The sequence below is a fragment of the Styela clava genome, chromosome 4 (genome assembly GCF_964204865.1).
Source record: "Styela clava chromosome 4, kaStyClav1.hap1.2, whole genome shotgun sequence".
NCBI lineage: Eukaryota > Metazoa > Chordata > Ascidiacea > Stolidobranchia > Styelidae > Styela > Styela clava.
The window spans coordinates 10,330,407-10,347,239 of NC_135253.1; the positions used below are offsets into that span (position 1 = coordinate 10,330,407).

At 31.5% G+C, this 16,833-nt stretch overlaps 2 protein-coding genes across 2 annotated transcripts; both read right to left on the minus strand.

Annotated features, from left to right (window-relative positions):
- Window positions 1-13,640, minus strand: LOC120326076 (apoptosis-resistant E3 ubiquitin protein ligase 1-like). The gene is made up of 19 exons (XM_039392302.2): window positions 13,515-13,640; window positions 12,502-12,619; window positions 11,997-12,066; window positions 11,513-11,642; window positions 10,864-11,004; window positions 9,972-10,153; window positions 9,575-9,746; window positions 9,071-9,171; window positions 8,115-8,288; window positions 7,394-7,471; window positions 7,170-7,311; window positions 6,255-6,382; window positions 5,463-5,693; window positions 4,346-4,525; window positions 3,717-3,842; window positions 3,296-3,425; window positions 2,466-2,611; window positions 2,129-2,307; window positions 1-893 (listed from the first exon to the last, which is right to left on the minus strand). Exons 1-19 carry the CDS (start codon window positions 13,585-13,587, stop codon window positions 791-793), a joined length of 2,604 nt encoding a protein of 867 aa, XP_039248236.2. The 5' UTR covers window positions 13,588-13,640; the 3' UTR covers window positions 1-790.
- LOC120326077 (DNA repair protein XRCC4-like) lies at window positions 13,632-15,978 on the minus strand. Its single transcript, XM_078112299.1, has one exon. It carries the CDS (start codon window positions 15,385-15,387, stop codon window positions 14,476-14,478), a length of 912 nt encoding a protein of 303 aa, XP_077968425.1. The 5' UTR covers window positions 15,388-15,978; the 3' UTR covers window positions 13,632-14,475.
- Between the last annotated feature and the right edge of the window lie 855 nt (window positions 15,979-16,833).

Consider the following 16,833-nt stretch of genomic DNA (forward strand, 5'->3'; position numbering starts at 1 on the left):
GATAAGTAATAAGCTATGTTTAAATAGTACAAAATCCTAGTAGCAGTAACTGTTAAATTCCAGTATATTAAGGAAAATACACAATGCCAAAATTTTTGAAGATGAAAGGATCACATTCTCCATAATCACAAGGTTTTACCAGATATGTTTTGAAACATTGCTAACATATATATAAAAAAAAATGCATAACGAAATTGTGAACAACAATAATGCATAGAAGTAAAAGCATTTATACAGAATTTATCATGATGACAATGCTAAAAAAATGACCAAACACCAACCTCTCTATTCAAACCACCTGCGAATTTTGCAGGCAAGTCTGTAGTTCAATCACAAAACATTACATTTTGAGCGACCATAAATGAATGGTTTATCAAAAACCACTTATTTCACCAACTCATGCTCAGACAGCAAAAATAAGTCAATAATCTGACTGGAAGGTCTTAACACCAGTCACTCGTATATGTGCAGAGATAAGAACCACCTGATAATCATAAATATCTCAATATATTATTACTTCAGACTATCATCAAGCCCATGCATCAGCCCTACTGATTGCTGATGCTGGCAAGTCCAACGAGTCACGATCAAGGGATAAATATGTAAATCCTAAAATTACAAGCAGATGAAAACTGAGAAATCCTTTCAACAATAATAAGGTTCAAGAGAAGATCCATGGCCATAGTCCTATCGATTATTCAAGCTGGCAAGTCCAACGAGTTTAACTGAAATGTTAAATCTAAGAAATTGGAAGCTTATTTGAAACAAAGAAAACATCTTTCAACAATTCTTAAATCATTCCAAATCCTACAGCACCTTCTTTGATAGCAATGTTCAACATCTTGTGTAGTTTGTCATATGAATCATACAATGGAAGACAAAGCTCATTGAAGCTGAAATATACAAAAAATGATAAATTGCAATATGCATGAAGCAAATTGACTTTAAACCTGGATAAGATAACAGTTAGTAAATATAGCAAAAAGTTTAAATCAAAAGGTGGACAAGGGTTCAACCAACGATACAATATTTATGAGGTAATGAATTAAAGAATATTTGTATCCAAAGTTTATATTGCCAATATAGAAACTCAACTAGCAAAAGATTTGTTTGGTTTAATGTGCTGTCTGATATTCGATTACTTAGCTGATGAACTAGGGATATTACATTATTGTATTTCTTCAGATTTTACGATTCCAAAAGTTGGGCGTTCCCAATATCGATATTACAATTGCATGCTAAAGAAAAATTGATCACATTACTTTTAATTCTGGGAATTTCAAGTCGTTAACTGTCATAGCATAGCCCAAAAAACCAATTCATTCGCTAAAAAAATGAAGTGCTAATCAAAATTATTTGAGATATGCATTTAAAATAGTTCGTAATGTATGCATATAACATTACAAATTTTCAATAATAATCAGTCAGTACGAAACATTAGTAATACTACACGCTACTACAAAGTGAAATTTCATCCTCGAAAGCATACAAATTCCTCCCAGGTTGGGAAAAGTTGACATAGTGCCTAAATAGATATAATATACAGTATTTTGAACAGAAAGGACGATCCCATACAGTCATTGCCTAGGCCAGTGGTTCTCAACCTTTTTTCTTTCGTGGCCCATTTTCATTGCACAAAAATTCTGTAGCCCATAACTTTTTCATGCGAGGGAAAAACTACAAGAAAAGCGAAAAACTGTGTTTGAGGAATAGACATTTTCACTTTAATATTTAGAGTGAAAATTACTTCTGAGTAACAAAAGTTGAGAACCAGTGGCCTAAGCAGTCGTATTACCACTACCAAAACATTTCGAGGTGTAGTCGTATTACCACTACCAAAACCTTTCAAGGTGTAGTCGTATTACCACTACCAAAACATTTCAAGGTGTAGTCGTATTACCACTACCAAAACATTTCAAGGTGTAGTCGTATTACCACTACCAAAACATTTCAAGGTGTAGTCGTATTACCACTACCAAAACATTTCAAGGTGTAGTCGTATTACCACTACCAAAACATTTCAAGGTGTAGTCGTATTACCACTACCAAAACATTTCAAGGTGTATCAATTTTGTATAGCACTCTGTATTTCGGCCATCAATACTGGATTTAAAATGAAAATAGTTACCATGTATGTGCAGTGGGAAGAATATTACTCTGATAAAATAAAAATGAAATCTTCAATCTTGGTGATAAATCTGCAAATCCACCTGGTGGCAGTTGTGAGCATCCAGTGATGAATTGCAGCAGCATAGCAAGTTCATCTTGAGTAAAACTTGAAACAACAACCCAAAACCATTGCAAAGTCTAAAAATAAATTTAAAAAATCTACTAATTCAAAATTAGCTTGCAGAGGTCCCCGGACCCGGATCATGGTGCAATCACTTTCAGTAATACAAATTCCGATGCTTCGTTATTTTGCTAAGATATCAACATTTTATTAATTTTACAAAACTACTTCTTACCCTCACAAAAGCTGGGCTTCTGTTTTCAACATTACAATATTTTTTCATATCTTGAACATCGATTTTACTTGATCCACACATGAGTAATTCCAACTCATTTTCATCAAACATGCTCAACAAATGATCAGGTACAAGAAAATTAAGACCTGGAAGCAAATAAGAAAACTTCATAGAATAGTTTTGTCCAGCACTGTAATGCCTAAATAGGCTGTAAAAATATGATTTTCTTATTTTTCCAGGGGAAAGGTGAAGGAGAGGACGTAAGACAGCTCAATCATATGGCAAACAACAGCCTTTCGTCCGGTTACCAGGTAATATGTATGGGAATGGGAAGAGTTAGCCAGGTATTTTTTTCCTGTACATGAACCAATTATCCCCCCCCCCCCCACACGCCACAGGATTCAAACCTAAAAACCTGCGTAGGGTACACAGAGGTGCAATGGCAAGCGGGTTATTAAGGCTTAGCATGATGTGCCAACCACCAAGCAAAATGAATAAACACTATTGGTAATATATCTAATATTAAAAGATAAATAAGAAATATGGCAAAAAGTAATTTCTTACATAAACTAAAAAATAGTCAGAAAAACGGTCAAAAACTGACAATTAGGAATATTATGGTATATGAACATATTGCAATTCAAAGACCTCTCATGTTATTAGTTGGCTAAGCAAATCCACTCTATATTAAAAATTACGGTAGTTCTATATTTTACTTTACATCATCATCCTACAAAAGTTTGCGATAAAATACATATAATAAATATTTAATAAATTGCTTATGTGCAATGCAACCTCATTGAATATTAATTACATTAAGGACAACGAACCTTTATTAAATGCATCTATTTCATCTTTTATTGAAGTGGACAACCTATATTGAGCAAGCCTGTTCAGATATTCCAATTTATTTTCATTCGTTACTTGTAATTTTGCCCCATTGGGCTTCAGAGGCACAACCTGGAATGAAATTTAGAAAAATATTGATGAAAATAGGCCAAAACCTTTTGGGAAAATTATAAACTTTTTTTTGTACAAATAATTAATCAAAAAAATTATAAAATGGAAGAAGACAGAGAACCATATTATTTTGAGGTGGATATCCTAAGATGACCCTCCCCTTCAAATAGATGATTAGTCCACTGTAATAGCATATTCAGTAACTACGGTAAGTTAACTATCACGTGACAATATTTATTTGAAAATCAGCATAATATATTAGTGAATAACGCACATCACCAAATTTCATACCTGTGAAAGTTTCCCATTAGAATGATACTCTTCTTCAGAAAAATATAAATCAAAATCAGAAACATCATTTTCAATGATATATCGAATTTTACTTTTATATAATTCAGGGTCATCACTTTCAAAATGCTGAAATTAAGAATGAATAGTTAATCATGATTTGTCCAAAATGATTATGAGCAAATGTAATGAATCACACAACACCCACATGTTGCAAATAAATACATAATTAATGAAATTTGTGTCATTACACGGCGGTATGGCGCATCATGCTAATTAGGAATCCAAATTTCAAATCCAATGGTGGGTAAATTATGTGCGAGAAGATTGCTGGACTCCTCGGCCCTCGCCATTTTTTTTAAAAAGAGGCCCAAAGCAAAACCATGCAAAAGTGTTATTTTAGAACAGTCAACAAGATTGCTTTGATTAATTGGGACTAACGACCAAATAAGACTAAAAAAAAGGTCAAAACAGAAACTGAAAAATCAAATCAGTCATCAAAATTGATATGTATCCAACAGAAAAATGAGTTCTGTTTTAAAGGTGACTGCTGTAAAATGTTAGCAATCAAATTTAATTCAAATAGTCTGAATTGAATAATATAAATTTTTTTAGTTCCAAAAATTTCGAACCTTAAAAGTGACAGCTAGCCCAATTATTTGAGCAAGAAATGATCGAGCAAATCTAGCTGTCACATATTTGATTTGCTCTCGTTCAAAGCAACTGTCAATCAAACACTTTCCAACAAGTTTTCCAGCAAATTCGAAAAATTTTAATTTTGATCCGGATGTAGCGTTTGAATTGGGAAGAACCTAAAGAAAACAAAAATACTTGTCATAGCATTTTCAAATAAGAGTATTCTAAATTAAACACAAAATATTGTACGATACAAGCCAACAAGATGATTTCTTGTCCCATTGGTGATAAAATTTGTGAGCGGAACAATAATCTCAATGAATGCATGTACATAAATATATTTTGTTTAGACCATATTTTATAAATATGTAACACATAAATGAAACAAAAAGTAAATTATCACACAAATTGATTAATTTAATCAATTGAACATTTTAAATGAACAGTAAAGTTCTAATTTTCGAAATTTAAAATTGATCGAGTATAATCATAATTTGCATAAAAAAATTTACCAAAAACTTATAGTATAAAGCAGACAAACGGAAATGATCAAGCTTTAAATAATAACAGAGGTCATAAAACTGTCAATCAATCATTTTTATCAATAGTTATATGGCACAGATTCATGCAGACATATTTCAGTTTAGACAACGTGAGAAAATTACAAAATCAGAGCGGAAAATTACCAATTTAACGAAGCATCAAATGAACAACCCCTATGATTCAAAATCAACCTCAGAAAAAAAACAGAACAGTAAGAGCAAATGGAAAACATTCAATATTTATTTTTTTTAGATTTATTGATAATTCTTAGGTTGGTCTATTAATATTAGCCTACAGTTAGAGGAGTTACATAAAATATAGGTGATCAAGTTCGTGGACTGTCTATTTTAGCCAAGTGAATACACCCCCTGCTCATAGTAATCAGTCCCTCCCTGTACACAACTTGATGGAAAGTAGGTGAACAAAATTAGTTACCTCCATATTGGTACACACACTTCTGGAGCGCCTTTATTCAACTAGTACTTCTACCACTAATTCTAAATATGTTTGAACATGTTTGAACTAAAGAGAGAACTAATTCAAAAAGTACAAATATGAAATGTAACAAACCAGTGCTTGATTATCATCTTTCAATCTTTTAAACATATCTGCTCCGTCGATCTTCGAATCTCCACTACTACTTTCATCCAAACTTTGATCGGGAATAAACAAAATCTTGCATAGTTGCGTCACCCACTCCCTACTCAAACCTCCCCAATCAACACCGAGTTCACCCTCAAAATTTATTTGAAATTGTTTGAGCCAATCTTTTACAGAAAGATGCTTTGTAGTTTTATAAGACTGAAAAGAAAAAAGAATTCCGATTATGGCATGATTTTTATTGCTTCGAACAAAGCTCTGCACGGCATTGCCTATCCAATTCAGCACACCCTGGGTGATGTGGTGTGCATGGGATTGGAAACTGAGATTTTGATCTGCTATGCCATCATAGATACTTAGATCTAACCAATAGGCACTGTTGACATAAAAATCGATGATTTTAAAATATTTCATTTTAAAATTTTATAAAATCTAAATAAATAAATTTGAATTTATTCATCACATATTCGACATAAATCACATTTTCAATGAATAAATATTGAAGAATTTGATTTGAATATTGATTTAATTAAAATTACTTAAATTTGCAAAAGACCTAAATTTCTTGACACCTCTGATTAGGGTATCAATTACAATTATTATGCATACTTCTCGTTAGTGCTTGGCAGAATTGCAGCACAGTGTCGTAATTCAAAATCACGCAACAAAAACAAAAAAGCATCTTAAAATGTTTTAATTCAAATGATAAATTGGAACGTCATTCTTAAAACACACTGATATCAGTCAAACAACAGCACTCACATCATATAGAAGTTGTTCTCGTTTCACTGTTAAATATACTTGTCCTCGAGAAAACCTTGATATTTTATGGTATGAGGAAAGTTCTTGTCGAAAATATTTCACTTTTTCTTCATAAGAATCTGAACCACCTAAAAAGTAAATGAAAATTATGTCATTTCATCCGAATATAAAACGAGCAATTCTGAATTATTCAGGATAATTATACCAACTGTATTTAATCAATATCTCATTACTTGTGGATAATCTGAATGAAATGAAATTTAGATGAGAGGAAATATGATGTTGAAAGTTCCCAATATAAGAATAGGTTGGCAATTGGCATCTAGAGTTCTTTCCAAATATTCTAAATCAGTGGTTCTTAAACTTATTAGGCCTTTTAGAATTTGTCAAGTCTCCCGCGGCACCTCCAAAATAACTAGTTAACAATAAGCTACATAATAAACAGTTAGTAAGGCAAAAGGCGAAAGCATGTTTTATTAAAAAAAAAAGGATCAAATCTAACAAATACTTTTATTTTGAATTAGTTCCACGCCCCCTGGGCGCCCCACTGTTCTGAATGAATGTATTCAACGGCAGAATCTTCATAAAATGTAAATTTTTGTAAATTGTAAGACAAAACAAATGCATCTTTTCAAAACAATCTCTTCAAAGTATTTCAATGAACTAAATTTTTATGTGTACTCATTTTATGGTGTGTACAACATGTATACAAAACACAATTCTAATTCCAATAACAATAATACTCGAATGAATAACTCTGAAATCAAAAGTACAGTACCGTATGCCAACAAGAATTGTTGCTACTTAACAATGATAGTAAATTTACTATATTTTATAAACTTTAAAATAGAACTCCATTCCCCAACCATAACCCCGATAAACCGTGAGCGACCATCAGCAGATGATCTTACTTACCAATATTTTTGTTGAGTATACCGATGAAAGTTGCTATAAGAATATAAGCAAGTGGACATGACAGTGTGTATGCGGGTTGACAGTTATCATTGATCATAATCACAGGAGAAAGACTTTTATTTGCTGGAGATAACACAGTGATCTGAAAATCAATATCATTAAAAATAATTATTAGAAAATAATTAATTACTAATTTAATATAATTACCAATAAAAATGACTCACTTTTGTTGCTTGACATAATCTGAAAGATTGTAAACGCTTTGGAAATATTTTGAAGTAAAATTCTTTAACAACTATTTGCTGTGAAAAAGAAATCATAAAAATCAAATACAGAGATATGTATAACTACCTAAAAGAAGTTATGATTAGGTATTTTGTGTGATACATGAAAATTTATTTCTTGATTTATTTACCATCATTTGATATCTGCCGTTATCTGCTATTAGTATTTTTTCAATGCACTCGGGACTAAACATGACAATTTTTTTAAACATTTTTTAATGTGCAAAATCAGTAACTAAATAAATAGCATTTACCCTTTAAATTAGTAATGAACAAATACTTCTGAAGTCAATTAATTTGAAACAGTATCACAAAAAATCAACATAATACTAGAGTATCAAAGAGTTCCAAACGATACAAGTTCATTCCATATGATACAAGTATTTACTAAACTAGAATATAGTATAGCTTTGTCGAGTAAAAGGTTAATGTGTGATGAAAGTAAAAGGAGAAAGAACTTAGAACTAGTTGAAACACTGCAACAGGTTCAGCAAAATGTTGCACCCAACTAACCCTAACTGATCAAAGCTAGCTTGCCTGTATCCTACTAAGTTGAAACAATAAAAATCAACAAAGTGATCTGATCAACCGTCACATGTGATAAGTACAATTTTGTAGCAAAAATTATATGAAGAACCGAATTTTAATGCAATTATTTTACCTTAGGAGTTATATAGCAATATACTGATTTCGGTTTAGAAAGAGAACTGGTAGAAGACAAAATTCTACGACTCCTGAATGCTGACAGTGATGGTTTATTGTTAGATGTTGACGATCCAGGAATATCTCCCATAGATAACGTTCTCGAAAATAAAGAACTTCGATTCTCTTTTGGCTGAAAAAAAATTGTTCCATATATAAGGTTCCAATTAACATAAGGAGCTCAAACTGAAGTCAAATTCAAGAATAGACAACATTGTAATACATGGATAAAGTCTGTTAAATCATAGAATACACTTTAATGAGAAATGTGTAAGAATTAGAGACTACGGTAAATATTATTCACCAATTATTTATATATATTTGAGTAATTGAATAGTCCAATAGCTCACAAACCTATGAAAAATTAAGTTCGCTTAATCTCTAAAGAAATCCCAATTTAATAAAGTCATATATTTACACAGACTCAGAATGACCTCACACTACCTCATATGAATTACACTTAAGCAGTGAATTAAAACAATTTATATTATTCATAATTATTCTTTCATCATAATACCAAACGTATGACTGCATAAATCCATATAATACAGAATTACCGTATGATATTATGATATTTATAATCCTTTCGACTAACAAATGGATTCATCATTATAGTGTGGAATTACCGGGTAATAAATTGTAAAATATAAGTTAACAGCTCCATAATTGCCTATGGAATAACAGTTGCAAATTGTGGCACCTGGTGAGCAATATTTAGAATATACAAAATATTAAATAGCAGATGACCTCTCATGGGTTAGAATCCTGTGGGACATATATGTCAAATGATAGTTGCCATTCTAACTGTTAGAACCATGATTCAGTTGTGGCTTTTTGCATCATTATTATCATTCTAAGTTTTTAAGAATAATACAAAGACTCAGAAAAAGAAAAATAACAAATCCATTTACTTACACTTGAATATTGATCATGTGAAGTGTCCAATAATTTTGCTTCATACCAAACATTTAAATTTCGCCTTTCAACATTTTCTTGAACTTCTTCCATTTCTTCCTCTATAAAATATGATGCAGCATAACAGTATTTATAAAAAAATCACAGAATTAAACAATTTCTCGGCAAGTGTCACTTTACTTTATTATAATTACAGTTCAGTATCATATTTCATATTTTACCTGTATTCACAGAAAAAACAATGTAACAAAAAAATAATGTATCTTTTGTCAGTGTGGGTCATGAAGTTATATATGATAGTAAATATTGAGATTTGGTTACTCAGAAGTAAAGCAGACTCATCTTTGAACAAAGCTACAGGCGGCCAAATCAAAGTCAAGGGCCACTGAAACTACCATAGACATAAAATAAAACCAATGTATGTGTACAATGGCAAAATCTTCGAGTGTCACACAGCTCAAAAAAGCATTTAGATACAACAATCTTCATAGCAACATAGAATACCTGTTAAAACCACAAGATCAAATTCTCCATTATTGATGATTTCATTTTCATATGTAGTAACTGCATGGAAACAACCAGATATTGGAACAAATAAATCCACTATAATTGTGTCATTTGCAAGTCGTAAATCCGTACTCACAGGAATAATAAAATCTTCTTCATCTCCCCCAATCTATTGAAAAAGAGAACAAAAAAAAATCTATGTATCAATATGAATAAACGAGCATAGGCCGATTTAAATTCAATACTCCGAACAAAAAACAAAGCAAACTTTCAAATACTAAAAACTTTTTGTATTAATGATAATGGCATACACTTTTAATAAAAAGTAGACATCAGAGAACTCGACATACCTATATTTGAATCATGTAAAAAGAATTATCAATTTTCACCCTACCTCCGACACCATCAAAGACAATTTGTCTCTCAAATCATATTGATGAAGTCGATTCGCACAAGTATTCCCAAACTCATCCCGTGGTTCTATTGTCAACACATGAGGAAGATTTTGTGTAATTGGTAAAACAGTTGATGAATTCAATGTTCTGATTAAAGTTGTTCTAGATGCAACAGGAGGACCTGAGATAAAGATTGATCAATTATGTTTAGTTTTGAAAAAAAAAAAAAATAGGTAGAGTTAAGTTACAATTAGTGTTTTTTCGTTACTATTCTTTGTCACAAGTTAAATTTGCCCATGAGGTACTTTCAAGTGTTGGCAACTATACTGAATTATGTCTTTGTGTGTTGTCTTGTTCTTTATTATATTTTTATACCACTGCAGAGTTCATTAAAAGTTATACTTAATACTACCTAAATTTTTGGTTTTACATCACATAAGCCACAGGTCGGCAATCTTTAGCATTGAATAAGCCATTTGGCATCGTTCAGTCAAATTCCAACCTACTCGGCGCCGCAGCATCTACTCTGTTTTTCACAAGTTTGCAGTTATGCGTGAAAACCTTCAGTGCGTTTCTTTTATTTTGTCCATAGAAAAAGTAACTACTCTGGCTGGGAAACAAAAACTGCTGTAACCACTTTGATTCTCGAGAACCAAAGACCCAAGAGACAAAAAGCAGCATGTGGCTCCGAAGCCGCAGGTTGCCGATCGGTATCATAGGCAAATGTGAATAGTTTCAAAATATCAAACGAACTTTTCAAATATCTAAGTACCGTACATAAAAAAAAAATAATATGGGTCAAACTTCTTTCATAATATATTAGACAGACAAAAACAAGATTTCATATATTAAAACTAAACAACGTAAAACATATATGTCGAATGAACAAACCAGGTATGAACACTTTTTTATGAGGACTTCCTGCAATAAGTCTGCCATCTTCATAAATAGTTATTGTGTATACTCCACTTGCTCGTACTGTGAATGACACTTTTATTACATTTGAGTTTTGTGAAACCGGAGCATCTGAGCCTGAATGAACAAATATTTAGTACTTTATAGTTTTAAAAACTCCAAGCATTCAATTTTATTTGAACTTTTTCATTTCTCAGTACAGAAATCAATCGTTCATTATATAATGACAAAAGGTCCTAATTTGTCATCAAAAACCAACAAATAACTGTGATGATAAGTTACTGAAGTGTAATATTATGTAAATTAATTAATGTAATAATTAAAAATTTTGATTGGCCTTGAATGTTTTAGTGACATTGAAAGTAATTTATTGAAGCTACAAGTAAACTATGTTTGAATACTGACACATTCTGTTACTATTTTAGAATAAAACTGTCATCACTAATTATCATGCACAAGAGATTTCATTCGGGAGGCCACAGAACATCATGAGTAACCGCAAGTTGATCGGTGATTATGCTTGTAATTTGCAAAAAGACTGGTTACAGTTACAGCCTTAAAATAGTTAAGATATGAGTCTGTTCCTTATAGCTTTACATAAAATACAACAACCAGGATTACAGACCTTCCTGTGGTGGTTGTTCATTCTGAACTAATTCTTCAACATGAGCAATTGTTAGTGAATTTTTCATTATTTCAATTTTCAAATTTTTTACATCAGATATGCTGCGTGGTAATCCGGCCAAACCAAAGAACTGTATTAAAAAAGTCATATTATCAAAGACCTAGTATAAGTATGTCTTACGAATATTATGATAGTGCAATAAAATTGATATCTTGTCTTTTTTGTATATATATATTCTTCTTTATATATATAAAGAAATGGAGTAGACAAAGTAATAACACATATAAAAATCTTTATGTAAAAGCAATTAGTAATTAATGAAGAGTAAAAATATATAGCTAGGAAAATAGCGAAGCTGAGGTTTCCTAGAAATGTCTGTGCTTTGTGCTTGTTCCGATCAAGATAGCTATCTAGATTAGACTCCGAATGAATGTCAAATTTTATGAGCATATTAGTTTATTAATATGTTAATTAACATACCCACCTTAACCTTGAATGTCATCGTTTCTCCCACTTGTATTGGTTCAACCCATTCCCAATCAACTTTCGCAGAACTAATACAAAATGTAAAAAAGTAATTCAGGTGATGCAGACAAAATACATTCTATGGCTGGGTAAACAGAATTGTTACATAACAATGAAGGACATAATTCTAAAGGTCGAGTATAAAACAACAGAATTTCCCAAAGCCTGTATTGGACGACCTTAATTCTTGTTCTCCGTGCTGACTATAAGCTAAAAATTATACCTCGAACAAATTTCAACCTGATTTAATCTTAGATTGATGCGGATATTTTGACTATTGATGAATCGTAATATTTCCTGATTACAATCAACATTTCTTCATGGATTGTTTTCAAACCTTCATTCTGAACAAGGCTCTGTACAAACATCTTTCTGGTTCGGACTTGACTATCCAATTTGTTACATCTTGGCAGGTTTGAAAAACCAGTATCTAATAACTATACTATGTCACAAGCTAAACCTACCAAAATAAACTAAACGTAGAAGATCCACTTTCATTGTTGTTTGTTAAACTTCGATAATGGTTGACTGCCCACCTGACAACAGCGTAGACAAGGCCAAGTAGAATCATTGCAAAGAAATCTAGAGAAATATTAGAAAACGTGTCATTTCATATTATTTAGAGAGTTATTATAGTAAGTATCCGTTGATAAAGCATCATATTATTATACACTCGTTCCTATGAAGATGAGATGGCTATTCTTATGTTTTTCATTATATTTTTCCGTTGAGATGAAAAGTGTATGAAAATTTATTTGTCAAGATGGCCAGATCAAAGGAATAAATCCCAGAGTGCTCAAAATGAATTTAGAAATAGTTACCGGTATTATTCCATACATACTAAAATTTTACATTTTCCATGGTGATATAAAATTTGAACTTCACCAATTCAATCATTGTCTATCTAAACCTTCCTACATAACCAAATTTAAATGTTGTAATCTATTTATAAATTAACAATTTCGAATATATTCAATATTGCATATGCATATATTTGACAAGTATCCTATACTGCTGCACATACTTTTTCATTAAGCGCACTATACTGGTTGATATGTTAACATGATGAAAGACTTCCCTACTGAGGAAAGTAACGTGACAAATAGACAATTTAAATCTTATAGGCAATTGATTACATCAGAATGCATGGAATCAATCAGCTGACTAATGTCTACTAGGCCGATCAAAGAAATTAATGTAAACCAGAACATTTTTATGCAAAAATAGTTTTGTCGGCCACAGACCTACAGATGACAAATGTGCATGTAGATGGCAACATGAATAATAATTCCAAGCAAGTCACTGTTTAACTTGGTTTGGCAGCTGTAGCTCGAGAAGATATTAGCATGAGCAAAAAAGTCAAATATGAAAAATACCTGATAATAATGAACTAAACATTGTTGTTATTAGCTTTAAAGAAAATGTGAATGCAATTTAATAGATAATTTACTCTAGTTGTATAATAAAAACTTCTTACCTAATGCCATAACTAGTAAAATGTTTGATTCATTCAGAATATAGCGAAGTAGAAATCTATATACTGGTAGCATAACAATATATGATCTATAAGGCTCATTATTTATTTCCTAACACACTATAAAATATATAATCGGATTGTACAAATTAATATCTAAATCAATGGGCAATTAATCATGCTATGATGTGAAAATACAGATAATAAGTTCATTATATTGTGACAACGCCTTTTCTAATTAAATAAATATAAAGTATAATCTGGAACACATAAAAGAATCTTGTTTATCAACACAAGTTGACAATGAGATGCCTATAATTATCCATAAACTCAAATTAAAACATTTAGTGCAAACATTTTGTAATCTGCTCCAAAATAAAGAGAAGGGAACAAGCTATAATTTAGAATGTTCAAAATCTTTAAGATAAATATTTTAAATTTGGAAAAAAGGCAGAGAGACAGAGAATATTGAATACAGTCAAAATTGGATTTTCATTTTCATTAAAAACTGGCTCATACAGTTCATTCAAGATCAGTGTAATACTGTATGATTTTGTTGTTTCAAACTTTCAAATTTCATTCATAAAACAAAAACTTCATATACTACTGTAGATTATTTTAAAAAAAAATATTAGTGCAACATTGCAAGATTTCAGAACAATACTATGCATAATCTTCATGAAGACAGTCACATTAATTATTTTATATAATATGGAACAATCAGAATAATTCCACAGTTACTATTGATAGCATGTTCAAATAAAAGCACTGGCTCAGTTTATTGAAAAACAAAACCTTCAAATTCTAGTGTGATCTTGTGATTCATATTTTGTTTAAATGCATTACTTTTCTTTTTAAAATGATGCTGTCTTATCCAAACCAATATTATAAATTACTCCTTTGTGTGGGTGTATGATACAACACTATTTCCAAATTTTTGGGTCCTATTTCAGAGCATTATGTCCTATAATCCATCAATCATACCACTTGCATCAACTGTTTCATCGAATTCATTTACCATTGAAGTTGATGGGCTTGTAGATTCTTCCAATTTGCATATAATTTTGGAATTTGTTGAGGGAACAACTGACGCAAAAATCTGTTGTTGTTTACGTTCACGTCTTGGGATCTTTTTAATTAATTCTTCAGATTCTTCAGTCAAAGAATTGTCATGAGATATATTTCTTTTAGTTTCAGATCTTAGTTTTTTACTTTGCAGACCTTCTTGGACTAATACTTCCTTACTGATTCCATCACCAGTATTATTTACTGTATGAGATGGAAATTGAATTTTTGGATTTTTCAGTTTTTCGATTTCCTTTTTCAAATCACGAATTTTTGATTTCTTTTCATTTAATATCAAAACAAATTTAGTGAATAGTTCTCCTTCTAATTCAACTTTTAGTCGAGAAAAATCCTCTAATCGACACGCTAAGTCGTTCTTCTCAGATTCAATTTTAGATTTCTCATTTTGTGACTCCTTCAATTCTCTCTTTAACTTTGTTATTGCACCGAATGCCTGATTCAAGACTTTATCTACTTCACCTGCATCGCATCTTTCCAAAACCACAGATCCAAGGGAATATTTTACACTGGTGCTGGTAATTTTTTTCCAGCATAGTTCTTTCTTATCATTTTCACAATCTATCAGATCGATCACAATATCTTCACAGTTTTCATTAGAAAAAACTTTGATCGCTGTTTCACTATATTGGGTTAAATTTTGATTCAAATCAGATGCACTTGAAGCTATATCATCCTTGCTTATCTTTCCTTTCCACGCCTTGCCAGTCAGACAGTAGACAAATGACCAACCATCGTCTGATATTTCAGCTTGTAAGTGACCAGAATCGACTGCACAAAAATAAGTGCACATGGTGCAGTACCGGTAGTGAGATTTTCCGACAACGCTCTCTGCATAAACTCGTTTTCGCTTCGATTGCTGCTTCACCGTGTCCTTCCCTATTCGAAACTGTTTACGATCGAGTTGGGCATTTACAGATTACTTCATTTGGACGGATAAGGCTCAGAAGTAGGAGATTGTCTGATTGTCGAGAGCGAAAACACCTGCTAAAAATATGTGCCGATTTCACGGTACAATAGAAACTGTGCCTACGAAGGGACGAACTTAAAGTAGACACTTGAGAATTACGAACTTTTTTAGGCATTTCGAAAAAAGGTAAATGGGAGTAATAACTTTAAAAAATATAATGAATTAGTTAAAAATATTCAAATTAAATATACAATATGCAAATTGCAACAAGTAAACCCAATGATAATATTTAAAACGTAGTAATATAAGAATTTTTCGAAGTGTCCAAATAAGTGCCTAGCATGCATATGATGTGATCGAGCGCGTGCGCCTTCTTATAATACTACGTTTTAATATTAACAATGGATTTACTTGTTGCGATTTGTATGGCAATATTTAATTTGAATATTTTAAACTACTAATTCATCATCTTTTCGAAAGCTATTACGCTTTTAGCTAAGCTATTTCACCTTTTTTTTCCAAAGTGCCTGAAAAGTTCCTATTCTCAAATACCACTACTAGACGCAGGTACATTCATTAGATATTTACCCAGGCTTATCATTGTGACTAATATTTTTATTTTCCATCTTTTTTATTGATGATAATTCCTATTTTCTATACTTTTTGAAGTGCCTAAATAACTGCCTAGCATATGCGGTAATAGAGCGCGTGCGCCTCTTTATAATACTACGTTTTGAATATTACCAACTTGTTACTTGTTGCAATTTGCATGATCAATATTTAATTCGAATATTTTTAACTAATTCATTATGTTTTTAAAAGTTATTACGCCCATTTTACTCCCTTTTTTCAAAGTGCCTACGCCTAATTGGACACGTTTAGTGGCCATAACGATCGTTTCAATATTATGTTGTTGTTGTTGTTGTTCTTTGACACGTTTTTAAAAAATCGCTTTTCTCTTCGAATACTGGACCAATTGCTTTGAAATTTTCAGTGGTTAAAGATTAATTTCTTCGCTAGAAGGCTATTACTTTTATTTATTTCAAAATTTTGCGTGAATTCTATGAAATTTGATATTTCGTCTAAAATTTTGCTGTATTATTTTTTATCCATGGGAACACGGATTTTAGTCAGTGTCATGACTGGCTGTACGTTTTGATTCTGCAAAATTCTTGCTACTGGAAATTCAGAACTTTTTTGAGGGTACCGGTAGCGTCAAAGGTACCGGTAAAGACTGATTCGCTCTGGTCTAACGTGTCCATATATTTGTGCGTAGCACTCTTGTTTTCAAGTGTCTTCTTTTAGACCAGGGGTCACCAAACTTTTTTG

Excerpts from the sequence above, each read along its gene's own strand:
- LOC120326077 (XM_078112299.1), bottom strand. The coding sequence starts at position 15,387 with ATGTGCACTTATTTTTGTGCAGTCGATTCTGGTCACTTACAAGCTGAA.
- LOC120326076 (XM_039392302.2), bottom strand. The coding sequence starts at position 13,587 with ATGCTACCAGTATATAGATTTCTACTTCGCTATATTCTGAATGAATCA. Across the intron at positions 4,526-5,462 it reads AAGATGATAATCAAGCACTG|GTTCTTCCCAATTCAAACGC; the intron begins GTTTGTTACATT and ends TGTTTTCTTTAG. Across the intron at positions 894-2,128 it reads CTTCCCACTGCACATACATG|CTTCAATGAGCTTTGTCTTC; the intron begins GTAACTATTTTC and ends TGTATATTTCAG.